We start from the raw sequence: 16,169 nt of genomic DNA, 5'->3' as shown, positions 1-16,169 counted from the left end.
TTTAGGCGTGCCAGTGGAACATAATTGACTTTGGCAATGTTACGTAAATTGAAGAATACTGTCAATTATTATGATTTGGAAACGATGAATTATGATAATGTGTTATCAGTGTCACTGTCTGACAGTACCTGTCATTAGACTATGTGTACCTCTTAGGTTATATATTTAAATAAATTAATTATAATCATGATTATATATTCAATATTTACTACGTTTTAATGTAAACCTTACTTAGTTATAGTTAATTCTCACTGCAAGAATAATTTATGTATTTAAATATATTGAAACACTACATCTAATGTAAAATGTGAGTATAAATAAATCAACGTTGGAAATGGTAATAAGATATTGAAAATACTTTATTTTAATACTTAAATAAGCTCATTTTAGTACATAACTATTTCGTACTATGAGACACTCAGTCATTTTTATTATTATTTTACTTATATTAAAAGATATCATGAAACATGTTATAAGTCGTGGTATGATAATGTCGATCTCAAGGCTATAAAATGATAAAAATAAATGTTTAATATCACGTTTTACAATTTGATCTAAAATAATATATATCAAAAATGAAAATCTTATATAATAGATTTTTTTATTTTTTATCATTCAAAATTTTATTGTTGCTTTATATACCAAGCCAACAAGATGAATTTAAAAAAATTAAGCAATACATGACATCTAAACTATGTCAAATATAAAAGAAAAATAAATAAAAAAAACATAAAATTAAAATAACATGTTGTACATAATATTATTTCCTTTCAGATTTGTACAAAATGCAAGCTTTAGGCATAACATGGCGGCGGATGGCCAGAAATATCAATACTTCTGGTGCTGTAACTAGTCTAAGAAAAGTAGTGAAAGTGGCTTTTAGTGATAAGTATTTGTTTTATACAAATGTTACTATTTCAGTTAGTTTGTCATCTTTAGGTGACCTAATGGAACAAACATACGAAATTTACACAAAGGAACAAGACAAATATGATAGTAAAAGAACTTTACACATGGCATTCTCTGGGGCCGCTGTTGGAGTTTTGTGTCATCACTGGTACAAAGTATTAGATAAGTTTATAATTGGTAAAACATTTGATATGGTAGCAAAGAAATTGTTCCTTGACCAAATGATATTTTCTCCAATCATGATAATAACATTCTTTGGAAGTTTGGCATTATTTGAAAAAGATCCTTTACAAAATTTTAAAGAAGAAGTTAGAGACAAATTTGTTACCTTATATCAAGCAGAGTGGATGGTCTGGCCGCCTGCTCAAATTATTAATTTTTATTTCTTACCAACCAGATACAGAGTTTTGTATGATAATACTATTTCTTTAGGATATGATGTTTATACTTCTCAAGTAAAACATAATAAATCTCTAAAAAGTTTACCTTCAGATGTAAAGTTGTTGTGACATACATTTATTAATTATTTTGAACACATTTTGTTTTACAAGTATTTGTGACTTTGTATGCATAAGAAACTGTGGTAATAAATTTAATATTTTTTTGTACTTAAAATACAATGCAATAATATAAATATACAGTAAATGTAATTTAAATAGTCAAAGCTGTGCTGTGATTGTGTATACTCATTTGCAATGACTATAGTTTTAATTATACAAACAAAATTGTAATCATATAATAATTATAAATTATTATATAATGTTATCTTTCTTTTATTTGTTACTACTGTTAATAAAATTCGTAGGCACATGAGAAATTTAAAATCCCTTGGGCATTAGTGAGTTTTTTTATATTTTCCACTTTTCCTTTTCTTAAAGATGAGCCTCAGTGGGCGAGTCCGATTCCCACTTAACAGATTTTTTTAATATTATGTACTAGTAAGAGGCTCAGCTACCTACTTGCTTCGGCCATCAACCCCCGGCTTGCAGTGATTGAAAAATAAAATAATAAATTTCCCGCCGCACTTTGTCCGACTTTTATTTATTTTTAAATAAATAAACGCGACAACGTTATATCGTATATTTAAAAAAGGCCACCCTCGTTTTTTAATATTATTATGCAAAACGCTAATGTTGATTTAGTTTTATTATAATTTGTAACACCTACAGGTAATTCAACAAAAACAACATTTATTACTTAGCTCTTTAGAAAATATTTGAATGCTAGTCAAAATATAATCTATTATTTGGGTGTTAAAAACGGTTCTTCAGCGGCTGAACTTCTCTTGCTTGCTTTTAAGTTGCTTATTACGCTTCTGGCAATCGAATCTTGGAAAATTCTATCGGGCCACGATTCAGATCGTCTGTTTCTTTGTAATTCCTCCAGAGGAGGTAAGCGGCTTGCTCTAGGTGTTCCGACATGAGATCGAAATGATCTAGTCCGTTTATTCTGTAAACCGAGAAGTGATGTCAGCAGTTTGTCCAACGCCGCGATATCGTTAATATTTGATCCTTTATTAAGTGGGGTGGCAGCGCCCGGCGTTATTACGTTGGAGCACACAGACGGAGGTGACCGTTGCAGACCAATTGTACGAATTACCTGCGGGATTAGATTTCGTTATATTATTTATTTTGAGGCCGTCATGGCGCACAAGTTTGTGACAGTAAGGCGATGGCCGTGGGTTTGATCTCCACTCGAGAAAATGTTATTTCTAAAATTTATTATTTCTTAATATTTTCACTTCTTTGCTCTAGCACCTAGAACAAAGCCCGGCGTTGAATTCCGCCACTCACACTCAATGCCTCGAAAATATCAGCGGAATGTAGAGAACGGAGTGTCTTAACGAAGTTCCCTCTGTCTGCCCTGCTGTATGCGGGCACAGCATGAACTTCATTTATTCGATTTAATTATTTACTTATCGTCCTATGTCTATACCTGCGTAAATAATATAAAATCTACTTATTTTAACAGCAGATATAAGAGGCCAAGGGGCTTTGTAAGAGTTCGATAAACGTAAGTGCAAGTAGGTACCTCATCAGCGTTATGACTCTGATAGCTCATTCTTTTGACTTTTCTGTAAGTCTCGTCGTCGATTGCCTCTTGAATGGCGGTTTCTAATTTTTCGTTTAAGTCTTCGTCATTGTTTTGGTTCAAGTCCTGTAAAACCAACCTAAAACAAAATTATTGTTACCGTTTATTTTAGATTTTTTCATACTCAGGTATGAAAAATTGCCCGTTTTTTCTGACTACCCCGCTAGGGATTAAGCAATAAAGCTGTGTTGTGTAGTTGTCACACCCAGGTGTTTTTTTATTATACTATCAAATACATTTATGCTTTAATAATAAGTAGGAAATACACGTCAGTATGTTTGTTTTTTGTAATTCTATACAACCAAAATAAGATTAATAAAATATTTAATATTAAAAATAGAATGAAATGTAATATTTTTTTAATATTTAATAATCAAGTTCACGTACTCAGCCCTTTCATCATCTTCAGCTTTATATAAGTTAGCGCGGTTCGCTTCTCTAGCTACTCTAATGTCCCTCTCCCAGAATCTTCTCAAATCCGGAGTGGAAGTGTACGGCGCGGCCACCTCTTTTATTTTCAAGAACATGATTGCCGTTATGAATATACATATGACGTTCACAATTGTTAAGCAGCAGCTAACAATGCCTGTTCACCAAGTAAAGAAAATTATAGTTTTTAGTAAAAAAAAAATTGTAGTTTTTGTAAAGAAAATTGTAGTTTTTAGTAAAGAAATTTGTAGTTTTGATACATTATAATTTATATACATAGATTCGGTAAAGATCTTTCTCATGTGGATTCGATGCCCGCTCGAGTAAATGATTATATTACTTTTTTAAAAGCTCAGTTGGTACTCTCGTAGACAAAGCGCGTCGGTCGCAAAGTCAAATTGGGCGAAAAGCAGGGAACGGAATGTCTTAACATTATGTTTGCCTTGCTCATTTGCAGGAAAAACCTGGAAGCTGCTTGCTATATTTATCTCGTCTTTAATCAATTTATAATATCTTATATAGTTTGTTATATACAGACTGACGTGAACAAAAGTTCTTTTAAAGCATCCTCGAGCTTTATAACAGCTATAGGTAGGTATAATTTCAACTGAAACAGGAAAATAAATAGTGAAGTTTGTAAACGTATATCAGACAAAAAAAAAACTATTTAGACATACATTACATATATAATATAATAATTATTTATTTAACTATTAAGTAGTTACATATACATACCATTAACAGCAAATTCTATAGGCATATAGTCGTGGTAGAGCGGTACGTACGATGAATTACCGTAATACGGTTCTCCTTTAATGTGGGGTATTTTCACGCCTGGATACAACAACCATATACACGCCAAAGCCCAGAATAAACCCTGGGACAAACAGCACACGAGCTTAAGTGACGTCATGAATTTTATATTTCTACTTAAGTTAATGTTCTTGAACGTTCCTCTTACGAGTAATCTGTATCTTAGTTAAATAAATATCTTTTCGGGTTAACAAGTAAATGTAAATTGTTTTAGTATTCTTTCTTTTTTAATAGAATATAATAATTATTTATTTATTGTATAGGTAAGTAAGTTTTCTTTTAAATAAGTAAGTATGTAAATTAAACAGTGTAGAGACACAATGTAGGTAAACTCCGCGAGGTCTAAGCTGAGCTTTAACCCCCTGGTTTAAAGTTATAGGTGATTAATAATATGAAAGCTCACACAATTCACAACGGGTGGTAGCAATGAGGCAGATATAGCGATCCCTATCAGAGGGCCGGCGCTGCCCTGCAGTAACGCCAGGGCCACGCCCGTTCCAGACGTCAGAGCCCAGAGCACACCCATCCACAGTGAGCGGACGTTACCCCTGAAACCATAAATTGTATAAGAATAATTATATGTATTTTAATTTATATTTCCATTTCTTCGCTCGAGGCAAAGCGCAGCGTTAAGTACCGCCAGCAATGCCTCCAGAATTCCTAGGATAGTGGGGAACGGAATATCTTAACACTAGGTTTCCTCTTGGCCTTGCTGTGTGCAGGATACAGCGTGAAGCCGATTTATTTTATTGATTAATAACTGAAGCATGAAAAATTATTAATTTTAATAAAATAACGAAGTAATTAAACGAATTCAGGACGATTTATAAAATGACAGATGATAAAAATGTTGTAATTAAAAGTTATTATTTGTTATATACATAATATTATGTATACATATATCCTTTAGTGCGTGAACGCCTAATACCTGTAGATGACCAAGGAAAGCTAGTCAATATGAATATTTGAAAATTCATATTGTATACGTAAGTATAAGTATTATAATAACTTATAATGGCTGTTTTTACATAAATGTAGCGTTATGTTTAAGCTTTTTGCTGACAGTTTTGACCTAAAAACAGATATCGATCTAAAAATCAATATCGATATCATACGTTGGAGCGGAAAATCGGATTTTACAATTGATTTCAGCTAAAACCAACATCGCGTGTTAAAGTAATACGATTGTATCACATAACTTGCGAAGTCATAATAATATATTTTATTAAAATAAAAAAATATATTATATAATCATATATTCTATCTTGTTAGAAATTAAAATACTTCAAGTTCCTTTACATACCGTGACTTCATTTCCTCAGTGGGCCAGTCACCAAATCCCCATGGCATTGCCGTGGTACCCAAAATTAATCCGAATATAAATCCAAATAGTAAAGACAGGAGCATTCCTAGAATAAGGCTCTCGAAGCCACTTCTAACAAGATTTCTATCGGAAATAATAGTTCCAAATGTAATTGACATCACTGGTCCCATGAGTGGTGATACCAACATTGCTGCTACTATATTTGATGCATTATTTTCCACTAATCCCAAAGCCGCTAAGGAGCTGTAAATGTATAATGATATGATAATAATAAACTTAATTAAATAGTAACGCTATAAAGGCACAGTGACATAAGCATGTGACTGTAAACATGACGGTTACGGGTAAGATTCCCACTCGGAGGAATGAATTATTTTTTTCATTTCCTCGCTCTAGTAACAAGGTAAAGCGCGGCGGTAAGTTCCGCTACTCATCACGTAATGCCTCCAAAAATTAGACACTAGTTTCCCGGCAAAGTTCTAATATACGACATATCACGTGAAGCTATAAATAAAAAAAATGACATAAATAACTACATCTATCAGGAAAGCTTTGAAGTAATTGAAAAAATATAAAAAAGCTTATTAGGCTGCTTCCATATAACAATGCTTATTATACTATTGATATCAAAATCTTTACTGAAACCACTGTGAAACTTACTCAGCTGTTATTATTAAAGTAAGATAGTCAAAGGAGAGCTCCCCGCCTCCTCGGACGCCGTCGACGACTTGCTTCACTGTCAGCTTTGACCTAATTGACTCAACAAAATTCCTCCATCGTTTCGCTTCTTCATTCTTCTTTCTAATTAAAATGTTTAATTTAGTAAGTATTTAAAATATTTTTTCTCTTTTTTTTCTTTTCTCTCTCTCAATAAGTATCTACCTTTATAAAATAAACTTACAATAAAGCTTCGTCGTCATCGTCAGGAAAGTCAATAGCTGTATGTACCACGTTACATGGTACGACACTGAAAAAATATTCAATACTTATATAAGCACGTACTTATTTACACGTGTTAGCATATCTAAGAGGACAACACAAACGAGTAAACAGAGACAATGCAAACGAGCGTACGAGTCACCTGTAAGTGACCATCACCACCCACGACCCCTTGTAACACAAGTGGTGCTTAAATACAAGTGCGATGCCGGCATCCAAGGTGGAGATAGACGATTTTTGAAGGTAGGAAACACTGCCACAGATAGGCCATTCTATAGTGGCGTTGCGCGAGGAAGTTCCTACGAAACCCTAGTAGTTGACCTTGTCCATCCAGATGATGTGGATGATATTTGAGTTTGTCACACATACTGGCTAGAAAATTCTATGGAAGGTTCTGAGAACGCACGTGTAAAGTGTCAAGTCTTTCACAGATCATTAGATCCGCAACGAGTCGAACGACTTTACAATGCGATCAAACGGTTTCTACAGACAACGTGTAATAAAGAATAATAGTCACATATGGGATTTGAACTAGTAACTTCAGTATTTTACAAGGTTAGTTTATTTTGCAAGGTTAGTAAGTTAATAATACTAAAACTATAAAATAGTAATTATTCCCTAAAGTCCTTTATTCAAATACAAGTTTTACAGTGTCATCATATATCCACCTAAGTCCTGAGTGAATAGAAAGGACTTTTAATATTCGCGTGACTTACCAGTATATGTTTACTCATTTAATGTAAACATGCAAGAATGTACTTATAGAGTGCTACGAAGGTCATTTTTACAGCATACCTGCGTGTCTAAATTACCTGACTATGGACTTGTACCGGACACCGATTCCCAGCTGTGTCAAGCAATGGAGCATGGTCTCGCAGGGGTCTCCGGTGGCAAGGGGAAATACTACCTCGTGGTAATTGCCCAATTTGTCATTCACCCACACGGCGTGTTCAATTTTCAATTTTCGTAATAATTCTTGTAAAATCTGTTTTGTAAATATTAAATGTAAATTATATTTTCATATATACAAAGTAGGTAGATATCAGTAAAAGCTACACACATTTTTTTGTATTGTTAGATAAACTAAAATTACTAGTTAAGTAGATAGATTTTCTACAGAGAGAAGTAATAACTAACATGTCAAATTTAAATCAAATACAACATATATTATTATTTTTTATTTACACAGAATATTTAATATTTTTTTTATTTTTAATAATTATTTCTATATAGTTCGTGATGAAAGCACTTTTCGATGTTAGAAATGATCGCATTGACCCAGATCTTTATTGTATTACCGTTTACCTACTGAATGAAACTCTTGTACGACACGTGCATAACGTGTCTATGAGTAGCCATTATGTCTCTCTAATATTTCCTTCTTTGTAACATATATTTACATCTTTTTTTTAGGTTATATATATAGCAGGGCAGGCAAAGGGAACCTGGGAACCTAGTGTTAAGACACTCCGTTCCCATTAAGACACTATCGTTCCCCACTTTTCGCCGAATTTTAAAGCGCCGCGCTTTGCCTCGTTACCAGTGGGAAAAAATCAAAACCTACTACTTGACTCACCTGGCAGCTGGCCTAAGTCTTTTTAAAAAAATATACTCAATACATATAATTTTTTTTAAATAAACGTTACGTACGTTTATTCTAAATTCTATTCTTTATCTAAAATACTCACGCTCTCCATAGTAATGAATTCGTCATCCTCTTTAATATTTTCTAATTCAGTATTAAAATTTTCCTTGTAACAATTCTGTGTCAGATGTATTGGAATGCTTGTGGTTTTTTTACTGCGTAATTCCACTTTTAAATTATATTCTTCTAGCAGTGGCTTTTCTTCTATAGGCAGTAGTTCTTTTGGCTTACCAAATTTAAGTATATGTTCGTAATTGCTTGTTGGGATGTAAATAATGAAGATAACTCCAGAAGGCATTGTTGATGGTGTGGTGTGTGGTGTTGACTTGGTGATCGTAACTGATTTCAATGTCGTGGTCTTCTAGCAAATTGTAGCTAATTTGTTAAAAAATTATAGCAATGCTAATTGTCGTTAGTGTGGGATTCTTAATAGGAGATACTATGTGTTAAATGTATATGGCTTGTAAAATATATACAGACATTTTTTTGAAAAGATATAAAAATATTATTGCTAATTATATTATAAGGCTTTCGTGCTAATTTCGTGCTAATGATTGTAGTTCCACAAGTACCTACAACTTATAAAAGTTTAAAATAAGTTTGTCGGCGTATGCATTATTTTGTATGAAATCAACTATAATTATAAGTTTGTAATAATATAAACATACATTTCCTTTTTTTTTGGATTTTCTTACAAAATGCAGTAAAATGGATACTTAAGTTATCGTATTTTTGTTTTAAATGACATAGAAGACTGATTTCTTCTGTGCTACAAGGGACCAAAGACCTAAATATTTGATATCAATTTCAGTTATTATATCTACACGCGATATCGAGATAAATGGCCTTGACAGACAGACGGACAACAAAACTCTATAATATAGGGTTTCGTTTTTTCCTTTTGAAGCAAAACTCTAAAAATACATTGTGAGATTCCAATACTTGACCTACGATGTGCTTGCGCTATTAGTTGTAATATTATTAGGCCGGCAATGATATAAATTAACTAATTCCTTTTCCACGTTGACGTCACTCAACATTTTCAATGACGTCCGTAAAAAAAATCTTTCACAAGTTCGATCTTTATCTTGCGTCAGCCCTTCATCAGCAAGGTGCTAGCGTTTAATTAATCTATAAGAAAAAGACAACATTAATTAACTTACTTTTTAATTGAAAATATTACGATATTAATGTTTCTAAATATCTGAGACCTGAGGTCAGTTGTGGCGCCGGGGTACAACATGTGACTGTAAAACCGACTGGTTGTGGGTTCGATTTCCACTCGAGGAGAGAGAGAGAGAGAGAGAATATTTATTTATATACGAGTATTTCCATGTTTTTTCGCTCTAGTGTCGAGGCAAAAGCGCGTTTGAGTTCCGCCAATCAACACGCCTCCAGAATTCGGCGGAAATAGGGGAACGGAGTATCTTAACACTAGGTTCCCTTTGCCTAACCTGCTGTATGCGCGATACTGCGTGAAGCTGAGTAACTATTTACTACAGAACAGAAAGGACATGTAAAGGAACTGGGTACATTACCCTAATAAGAGAACAGAAATATATAGAGCTGTTAGCTTGTTAAAAGTTTAAACTACTTTTAAATATGGCGATGTTCTCAATCAGCTGCAGTAATTGGATTTGTTCAACACGCTGAAGGAAATTGGTGTCGCGGAACAATTTGAAAAGTGCAGTTACTCTATGGACCTTCTGTGAGAAAACTGTGTATACATACATAAGTTCCTACCACCTCGCAAAACAAATTGAGAATTTAGGTAATTGAGATCTGTAGTAATTTGAACACAATAGTTATATGAAAGCTTATACAAAATGAAAATTTAAAATGTTTTAGACTTTAACATAGGTTTGTACAAACATACACACATACGAACATACACTCACCCAAAAACACATATACCCGTTCCGTTGTTGGTAAAAAGCACTTTTTTACGGGCTCACATACAGAGACGGTACTCTACGCTGCGCCATATGTTTAACGGAGAAAATAATTTCATGTGAATAAATATATAATGGTTGCTTTTTTCAATTTTTACAAATATACATATGTAAAACGTATGGTAAACAGATATAATTTTTACTCTACACATGTAAGACTTTATTTTCCTTATATATTTAATTAATATTTATATATAGAAGAAAATATCGTCAACGTTTAGCGACATTGAAATGAGCATTAAAAACTAATTTTCTAAATAAATCTAGATCAGATTTTCATTGAACGCAATTACAATATCGACTTTTCTTCGACAGTAACATTCATTTGATGGATTACCTTGTACTGGGTCATAGGAAATTGTAAAACATGAAACATTTAAAAAAATAAGTACCCAGTCGAGACTTGTTTTATATGTGATACTTTTGAGCTTAAAATTTGACTGAAGCAAATGCTGTATGAAAGTAATTACAATTATACACATTTTCCTCTACCTATTTGCAAAATCTCGGATAGCTTAGTAAAAAGTAGTAATAGATAAAAATGCTTAGTATAAAAATATATTGTAACGTGTGGTTGTTGCTAGACTTTATTGCTATATTATATCTCTATCAAATCTCGATACTTCCTGACCTGATAGAGATACAATATAGCCTGTCAGTTTAGATGGTACTCCTGTAATTATTCGTAAAATTAGGTAGAACAAATACAATTACTGCAGCTGATTCACACTATCATATATTTGTATAAAATGTAAAAGTCCAATTGAAACTATAAATTAATAAATAGCATTCTTAAAATCGTTTGCTTCATTTGAGACCATACACCACTATTTTTCACTCATATTTATGTCTAATTAGCTTTCTGCATTTTTTTGTATTAAACAGCACTATGTAGTGTTAAGACACTCCGTTCTCCGTTCACATCACTTTTCCGAGACATTTTATGATTAAGTGATAGAATGGAACCTTCAGACTTAATATAGTTATAAACAAAAATAATTTAAATATACAGTATATTATATGTAATAATAATATTTCAACCTTTTTAATGTATTTCCATTAATCATGAATCTCATGGGAAATGAAGCATCTGCTGTGCGCGTCCATAAGAGGAAAAGCGAAATATATTTAGATAAATCCATAACTGATATTGAATTCTTGTCCATTAAACGTCCAATACTATTGCTGTCTCGTTGAAATAGATATAATGTTACATTAGTGGGTTTATTGACAATGTTATTCACGTGGCTTTGAATTCAAGAATCCCTATGTGGGGAGAAGGGGGGCAAAACACAACAGCGAGCGCGCAGCCGTCGAGGGCGCGCTTTGCGACGGGCGGGCGGCTTAGTCGCGGCGCTACCTGCCGCCAGCGCGATACACGCGTCCTGACGCGATCAATAACTCTACTTATAGCAAATAATAAACTATAGGAATAAACAAATAGTAAATCAAAGTTAGTAAATGTTCCCGTTCCCGTTCCCCCAGTGTTCCCGTTCCCGGCATTCGCGTTGCTGACACTGCAACCCCATAGACATGGCCACCGTAGCGAACACATGATCACCGAGAACCACGAATGAACTGCTGTCGTGAGTTGTTCTCGATTTGGATAATTTATGCCTGTGCGTCTGTACGTAACTGTGTTTTACTTTTATCGTTGGGTTACGTAAATGGACCGCCGGCTAGCAAATATCGAAATCAATAAATATACTTTTTATGGCTCTCCCACACTACACAAACAAATAAACATCTTTTTCATATAAATAACAGATTTAAATGAAAAATGAAATGTTATTTATTCAAATTTACATTTACAATTGGTCTTATTTATTTTATTTTTGTGGAATGTCAACGATTTTATAGTCATCGTTGTAGTATAATTATAGCTCACGTTTTTTTGAACGGCTAAGTTTGAAAGCTGCAGACCTAAAATGCTTCTCCTCTTATATAACGCTATCCTTGTTGTGACGTAACTGAAGGGCTGTTAACGTGTTCCTATTTAAGGGTAATTTGTTGTCTAATGATCCTGTACCAAAATCTAATTAGTTTTGGTCATAAAATTGACACAAATGCTCCAGAAATATATAATAGGTGCTGGGCGTAAATAATATGTATATATTGGTAGTATATGTGAATGAAGTGTTATGTATGTAACCCAAAGTCATATAGACAAGGTTAAGATTATCCTGCGGCAAATTTAACCTTCAACCGGTAAATCTGTCTCAATATACGAGTAAGTTAGCAGACAGGCATTTGCCGCATTTTAAGTTTAAACCGGCGCGCTATGCACATTTAGTTTGGGTATGTTTTTTCTTTTTTTTTCAGCTTCACGCTGAATCCCGCATGTAGCAGAGCCTAGAGTTAAGACACTGCTTTCTTCTGCTGAATTCTGCAAGCTTATGTGTTGAGTGGGGGATTCAACGTTGCGCTTTGCTCCAGCACCTGAGCAAAGAATTGAAAGTGTTAAATATTTGATTTCCTCGAAACGGAATCGAACTCATAATCTGTCGTATTTACAGTTACACGCTTGTGCCCTTGTGGCACGACTAGCGTAAATAACAGTGTGTGAATTTGAGGAATATAAAAATAAGCTGCATGCAAGTTCACGAGTTTTCATGGTCACCATTTTAATATGTAATGCTGACACGGTCAGGGTTACAAAGTCACATATATTTTGGCTCATATTTATTTGAATCTTTTTGGATTGCCAAGCTTTCCCGACAATTTATTTGGTTCCATATTTTTTGCTATATTCAAAAAAACCAAGGTTTATTATATATCATTGAAACATAAAACTTACATAACTTTTAAAAACAAAGGCAACATCTAATGCTTTTACGTGAACGTGCAAAAAGAGAAGTGCCTTTGGAAATGTTTAATAAGAATAGAATACTGCGCTTTCAAGACGAAGCAAGACTTACTACATTTTAAATATCTAAAGCTTATAGTTTATTTTGATGAAGAAAGTCGGTGAATTTGTTTTTTATTTGTTAATATTATGCCCCAAGTACAAGAAAAATACCTTTTTTTTTAATATGTACATTTTTATGTGTAGGTCTTAAAAACATATTGTAAACTTAATATTTTTAATTACAGTCATATACGCAAGATAAATGGTTAAAAAAAATATAATAAAGTGTACAATTGACATTGTAACAGATTCCTTAAATAAGTGAGATTAGAACTATTTTATTGGTTTCTGTATTTAATGGCCGATGTTAAAGTTTATGGACTGCGCCATAGTTGGTGTAGACATTATTTATATACTATTTATTATTAAAAACAAATCCATTTCATTATGGTAATATATAAGTTCTTTGGTGTATAATTATGTATGTAGAGACGCATCTAAAATGAAAATTATTTTTCGGCCTACATCACACTTTATGTAAACACTATATATAATCTGTGGTAAATTGAAAAAAAAAAACGATATAATAATATTATGATTCGTATCGTAACCCTACAGACCGTTAACGATTGGACTTGTTTATCGTTCTACAATCTATAGTTAATGTAAACTCTATGAAGGTCGCCTAAGAAAATAAACAAAATCGTTGGAAATGGCCACACTATTAACGTAACAGCTGTGGATGTTATGCACTCAAATGCGCATTATATGGCTTCTCAATTTTATTTCTAATTTGTTCAACCAATAATTATGAATGTTATATATTCATGAAATATAATAAGAATCCATATAAAGCTTATAGAAATATTCTTAGTTATTACCGTTTTATCGTTTCATTCTTTGCCATTAGGTCCTATATTAAATTTTAGTATTGGATCTTACAAATTCATTACAGTTGTATAGGAGATCCCTATATTTGAATAGAATCACCGCTAAGTCTAGTATCTGATGGCACATATAATGACGTGAATTAAAAGGTTTTATTTAATAATCGAGTGTTATGTATTTGTTCGTAGAAAATTAGTTGAAAATATGAAAGATTATTATTTATCTGTTTTATTTGTATTAAATTCTACGCTACGCTCTACATTAGAAAAGACCGTCAAAATAATACTGTATTATAATAATATTTCAAATTTTGTTTAAAACCAATGTATTAAAGGTTATTTACAAAAATACCTAGATATATAAATATTGCTTTGTTTTTTAATCATATTTAAATATTAAGAGACGTTGTTTTCTCTGAATAATAAACGTTACATTTCATTAAACACAAACCATCTCGTCTAGCGTTTTGTAATATGTCTGGACAACTTTGGGTCAACGAACTGAAGTTGAAGGCACTAGAGTTGTTATTATTCTCTGAAATTGGAAATATTATATGATACAAAAGCAAAATATTCTATTTTTTTTTTATATACGTACATAGGTAATCTACTGCAGTTTTGGTCATGATTTTCCTGTTAAATTTTCTGATGGTAAAAAGTAATCTATAATCTCCAAATTTTAATAAGTCAATATGTTTTTTTGACTAAGACATTAAATTTAAAATTATGAGTATATTTCTGTCTTCTAAATCTCAATAATTCATACAACCGTTTAACCCCAATTTTACCAGTTTACTCGTAATACTAATTCAGCTTTTCTATCTTAATAGATTAAATTGACTACTGTACTTTAAACATTTAAATTATTTGATAGTAAGTATAGGAACCAAATTTGTATAAAAATTTGACCTTAATTCTTCGATATATTATTGACTTTTACAAATGAATCAATTGTCTCTTGATATGTTTGTATATATCTACCCACATTTGTATATGAAAAGAAAGGTTACAACCTGCCACAGTCGGTTGAGCAAATGGAAAACACAAGCTTATGCATTGGAATCTATTTTTAAACTCAAACGAGTATCAGTCATTGGGAATATTTTTTCTTTTGTGTTACCTACTGCAGATTCTTTTAAATAAAACGAACCTTTTACAAAGTATGTAGAAATGTTTTATTGAACTTCTGGGCGTTATTCGAATCACGGGAAATCGACAACATAAAAGTTTAGATATAGGTATGCATAAATAGGCATAGGGAATCTGAGAACCTAATGTTAAGATGCTTCGTTTCTATTAAGACACTTCTGCTTCCCATTTCCCGCCGATTTCTTCAAACATTGCGTGTTGAGTGACGGAATTCAACGCTACGTATTAGCTCGTTACCAGATTGAAGAAGTGAAATTATTAAATATTTCATTTCCTCGAACTGGAACTGAACCCACAACATGTCGCGACTAACTTCAGGTATAATCAATTTTATTAATGCTTTTTGTTGGGTAAAATTATTGTGAACAGCACACGAATTCAATGTTTGTATAAATATTTTCTTTAAATAAATTGAAAATTAGCTAATATTGTAAAATTATATTTTTATATACATTTAATAAAATTATTTGTTTTTCCCTAGCGTGCACCATCCCGTTGTTGGGCAAAGGCCTCTCTCCACTTCTTCCATTCAGGTCTATTTTGCGCTATTGAGCACCAGTCAGGCTTATAATGGTCCAGCTCGACCCGCCATCTCCATTTTGGTCTGCCAATTCTTCTTTTAGAGCTTGGAATTTTAATATTATTTAATAATTAAAAGTAAAAAAGAAACATTTTATTCACGATGTTTTATTAATCTCAGGTTACTTATTATTAAAACAAAAACAGACAATTTACAGTAAAATTAAAATAATGAGAGTGAGAGCAATTTTGCAGTCTACTACACAGACCTCTTCATTTGTCTTTGACCTGTAGTAAACAAACAAAATATTTTTTCATTAGTTTTTTAAATAAAGTTTCATACAACTTACAAAAGTATATAAATTATGTTCGTTTAAAGTAAACCTGTTAATAAATTAAAATGTTGATTTTTTATGGGTAAATGTAAAATCCTATGTGCTTTTTAAGTCTTCTTTTGGAGAGCGGAGAGTCGTAGCACTGAGTTTTCTCTAACTAAACAGATGACAAGAATTAGGTACCTCGTAGTACTTATGTGTATGACACTGTAGAACATACGTATAGATTAGACAAAGTAGCGATGAGCTTTCATCCCTCGGCAAGCCGCATGATTTAATTATCACATTACTTAAATGAGCTACATTACAGCTCTCATCACTTACTATAC

At 32.4% G+C, this 16,169-nt stretch overlaps 2 protein-coding genes and 1 pseudogene across 14 annotated transcripts in view; 2 read left to right on the top strand and 1 right to left on the bottom strand.

Moving 5' to 3' along the window:
- The first annotated feature begins 85 nt into the window (after positions 1–85).
- Positions 86–1,674, top strand: LOC146537607 (mpv17-like protein 2 pseudogene; annotated as a pseudogene). 2 transcript variants are annotated; one of them, XR_014878166.1, is made up of 2 exons: positions 86–337; positions 775–1,674. The product of XR_014878166.1 is annotated as a mpv17-like protein 2 pseudogene, transcript variant X2 (transcript). The 2 variants fall into 2 exon arrangements; XR_014878165.1 differs by having other exon boundaries at positions 87–307.
- Positions 1,253–8,774, bottom strand: LOC146537606 (uncharacterized). The gene is made up of 10 exons (XM_085188780.1): positions 8,194–8,774; positions 7,318–7,490; positions 6,468–6,533; positions 6,227–6,367; positions 5,546–5,809; positions 4,646–4,790; positions 4,165–4,306; positions 3,388–3,586; positions 2,941–3,079; positions 1,253–2,508 (listed from the first exon to the last, which is right to left on the bottom strand). Exons 1-10 carry the CDS (start codon positions 8,446–8,448, stop codon positions 2,152–2,154), a joined length of 1,881 nt encoding a protein of 626 aa, XP_085044906.1. The 5' UTR covers positions 8,449–8,774; the 3' UTR covers positions 1,253–2,151.
- A 2,675-nt stretch (positions 8,775–11,449) lies between these two features.
- Positions 11,450–16,169, top strand: part of Nhe2 (Na[+]/H[+] hydrogen exchanger 2) — a 29,002-nt gene continuing 24,282 nt past the window's right edge. For 7 of the 11 annotated variants that reach the window (XM_085188769.1, XM_085188771.1, XM_085188773.1 and 4 more), the window contains exon 1: positions 11,450–11,688. The gene's annotated coding sequence lies outside the window, so the exon portion shown is untranslated. The remainder of the gene's footprint in view (positions 11,689–16,169) is intronic. The other 4 variants (XM_085188775.1, XM_085188778.1, XM_085188770.1 and 1 more) reach the window with 3 other exon arrangements.

Source organism: Heliconius melpomene, chromosome 7 (assembly GCF_056956725.1).
Source record: "Heliconius melpomene rosina isolate 202511_hmr_F chromosome 7, ASM5695672v1, whole genome shotgun sequence".
NCBI lineage: Eukaryota > Metazoa > Arthropoda > Insecta > Lepidoptera > Nymphalidae > Heliconius > Heliconius melpomene.
The sequence above is the reverse complement of the archived record's forward strand: the minus strand, read 5'-3'. Positions and strand labels throughout refer to the sequence as shown.

Coding starts and splice junctions, on each gene's coding strand:
- LOC146537606 (XM_085188780.1), bottom strand. CDS start 8,448: ATGCCTTCTGGAGTTATCTTCATTATTTACATCCCAACAAGCAATTAC. Junction 4,307..4,645: donor TACCACCCGTTGTGAATTGT/GTGAGCTTTCAT, acceptor TGTTTGTCCCAG/GGTTTATTCTGGGCTTTGGC. Junction 3,080..3,387: donor GAAGATGATGAAAGGGCTGA/GTACGTGAACTT, acceptor ATTTTGTTTTAG/GTTGGTTTTACAGGACTTGA.